The sequence below is a fragment of the Trichinella spiralis genome, assembly GCF_000181795.1.
Source record: "Trichinella spiralis strain ISS 195 chromosome Unknown Scfld2, whole genome shotgun sequence".
In the NCBI taxonomy this organism is placed as follows: Eukaryota; Metazoa; Nematoda; class Enoplea; order Trichinellida; family Trichinellidae; genus Trichinella; species Trichinella spiralis.
In genome coordinates this window covers 7,108,024-7,110,793 of record NW_003526941.1, presented here as the reverse complement: position 1 = coordinate 7,110,793, position 2,770 = coordinate 7,108,024, and the positions used below count along the sequence as shown (strand labels likewise).

Genomic DNA, 2,770 nt, shown 5'->3' with positions numbered 1-2,770 from the left:
CCTTCAACTATCCGGGTACTTACCCTCACAACTTATACTTACGTTCATACCACTTACGTCACTATCCGGTACTTACCCTCACACTTATACTTACCTTCATACCACTTACCTTCAACTATCCGGTACTTACCTTCACACTTATACTTACCTTCATACCACTTACCTTCAACTATTCCGGTACTTACCTTCACACTTATACTTACCTTCATACCACTTACCTTCAACTATCCGGTACTTACCTTCACACTTATACTTACCTTCATACCACTTACCTTCAACTATCCGGTACTTACCTTCACACTTATACTTACCTTCATACCACTTACCTTCAACTATCCGGTACTTACCTTCACACTTATACTTACCTTCATACCACTTACCTTCAACTATCCGGTACTTACCTTCACACTTATACTTACCTTCATACCACTTACCTTCAACTATCCGGTACTTACCTTCACACTTATACTTACCTTCATACCACTTACCTTCAACTATCCGGTACTTACCTTCACACTTATACTTACCTTCATACCACTTACCTTCAACTATCCGGTACTTACCTTCACACCTATTCTTACCTGACTTACCCTTAACTATTAGACTACTTACCTATTTATCTTCATACTTACCCATAGTCTGCTTCTTTGTCTTTTTAACCTTAGATTTACACTTTAAGCTATTTACTACAATAATAATAATAATAATAATATAGTACCAAACAATAATTATAAAAAATTATAAAAATCAATTATGAAAAAATTATGTAAAGCAAAATTATAAAAACCTGAAAAACTAAAACGACAAAATTTACAGTTTACAACTTTCATAGTATTTAAAAATAAAATGTACATACGTCGTCAAACTGAGCGTCAACTGGTGGTAGTGCTTTGTGATGACGTATTTATCGACGTGATTACGAATCTTTGTAAAAAAAACCACATGTTCAGTAATGGATAGTTACCAAAGAATGCAGCAATTTCATTCATCTATATCTAAACTTAATTTGATTCTGAAAATATTTGCAAAACAAGTGTGCTGAGAAGAAAAGCATGTGAAACAAAATTGATATAAAACAGCCATATTATAAAAAATTAATTGAAGACAACAGTGCATCGTTGTTTCTTAATTATTTACAAATTTAAATACTTAATTTAATTTATACAAATTTTTTAGAAAAACTACCTGCTAGTCATACAACACTTGTCTTTCAGGATGCAAGCATCTCAACAGTTACGCGCTGAAATTTTCAATTAAACATCTTAAGCATGTGATAAGCAACACCGCGGTGTGAACACTATCACTCATCAATAAAAAACAAAATCTCTATTTACAAAATACTAAAACTTACCCACTCACATAATACTCTACAAAAATACTCACCAAACGCACTGATGGCAACACGCACTACCAAACTTGTATGATGTATCCGAAAACCAGTGCAAATCGACTATATTCACGATATATGCTACTATTACAATCATTATTTAATTATACCGTACTCCTGTGATAAGCGAAGCCACACAGATTTCTGGACCAATACTGAGTAACGCCATTAAGCCAACCTAAACCAACGCAAGAGTATGAACGAGCTCGATGTTGATGATGCAATCCTATTCCTATAATGGGCAAAATGTGTACTTATTTTTGTGATGGCACATTTAGGACGCATTGAGATAAAGGTGACATACCATGTTGGCAAGAACAACAGGAATTCCAAAACGTTTTAATTATGTTGACGTACACTATTTAATTCGATCACAAGAAGCATACAGGATCAGATATAAGTGGAATTAGAAGACATTAATAATAGTAACAGATTGTAGATACTCAATTACTTACAGATTTTTGTACATCTTTTCAATCCACTGAGGGAAACCCGAACCACCATTAGAGAAAGATATTCAAGTTCATAGAAATAGTTGCACTGCCTTGACACAACCCGTTGCTATAACGAAGTGCATAAAATTCTTTCTTACTATGACGATGAAGAAAACCAGAAAGCGGAACTGTTGAGACACATGACTGATCACGGTAGAAACATGAACAGAGCAATAGTCGAACTAAAAAATAGATACTAAATAACACAGCAAAATAAAACATTGGATTACAAAATAAATGAAATTCAAATATCGTGATGCACTGTTATTCGGCTTCAATCACTTTTTATAATATGGCTGTTTCTCACAAGTCTCATTTCAACCGCTATCCTGTGTTCATACAAAGCGCAAGCAACGTAATACATAGAACAGAAATAAATATAGCTGCATTACGTCTTTGATGATATACCAATGAAGACAATTCAGCAAAAAATAAAGAAAGTTGAAATTATTTAATAAGTAATTAGTGTCATATAAACAGAATATTTTTTACCCACACTTTCCAGATATTGCGTTGTATTATCTTGCACATCTAAAAATCTATATTTCTAATGTAAAATTCAAATTTCAAATTTACTAAAATCAAAGGCAACCAATCCACAATATTACTTACATTACGTTGCACGTACGAATACAATAACAGACGTGCTGCTGATGGCATTGCTAACTTGCAATCTAAATATCTCGCAAATAATCATTTTGCGCAGCTGCTTGTTGGCCATCATTTTTATTGAAATTTCACGGGAATAAACAAGATTGCAAATAAGCAGCAGATGAAAATAATTACGAAGCAAAGTGGGATCATCTTCTCATGATAGGATTTTTTTAATTCCTTGATATGGATATAAAAATTGCCAATTCTAAAGTGCATTCATATTAATGCGATCATC

The 2,770-nt window shown here is 33.2% G+C and overlaps 1 protein-coding gene across 1 annotated transcript; it reads right to left on the bottom strand.

Moving 5' to 3' along the window:
- Positions 1–660: 660 nt before the first annotated feature.
- On the bottom strand, positions 661–2,541 carry Tsp_06163 (cleavage and polyadenylation specificity factor subunit 3; the record flags this gene model as incomplete). The annotated part of the gene is made up of 6 exons (XM_003380408.1): positions 2,490–2,541; positions 2,374–2,412; positions 1,980–2,063; positions 1,498–1,619; positions 1,384–1,450; positions 661–686 (listed from the first exon to the last, which is right to left on the bottom strand). Coding segments are annotated over exons 1-6 (390 nt in total), but the record flags the coding sequence as incomplete, so codon positions are not given.
- Between the last annotated feature and the right edge of the window lie 229 nt (positions 2,542–2,770).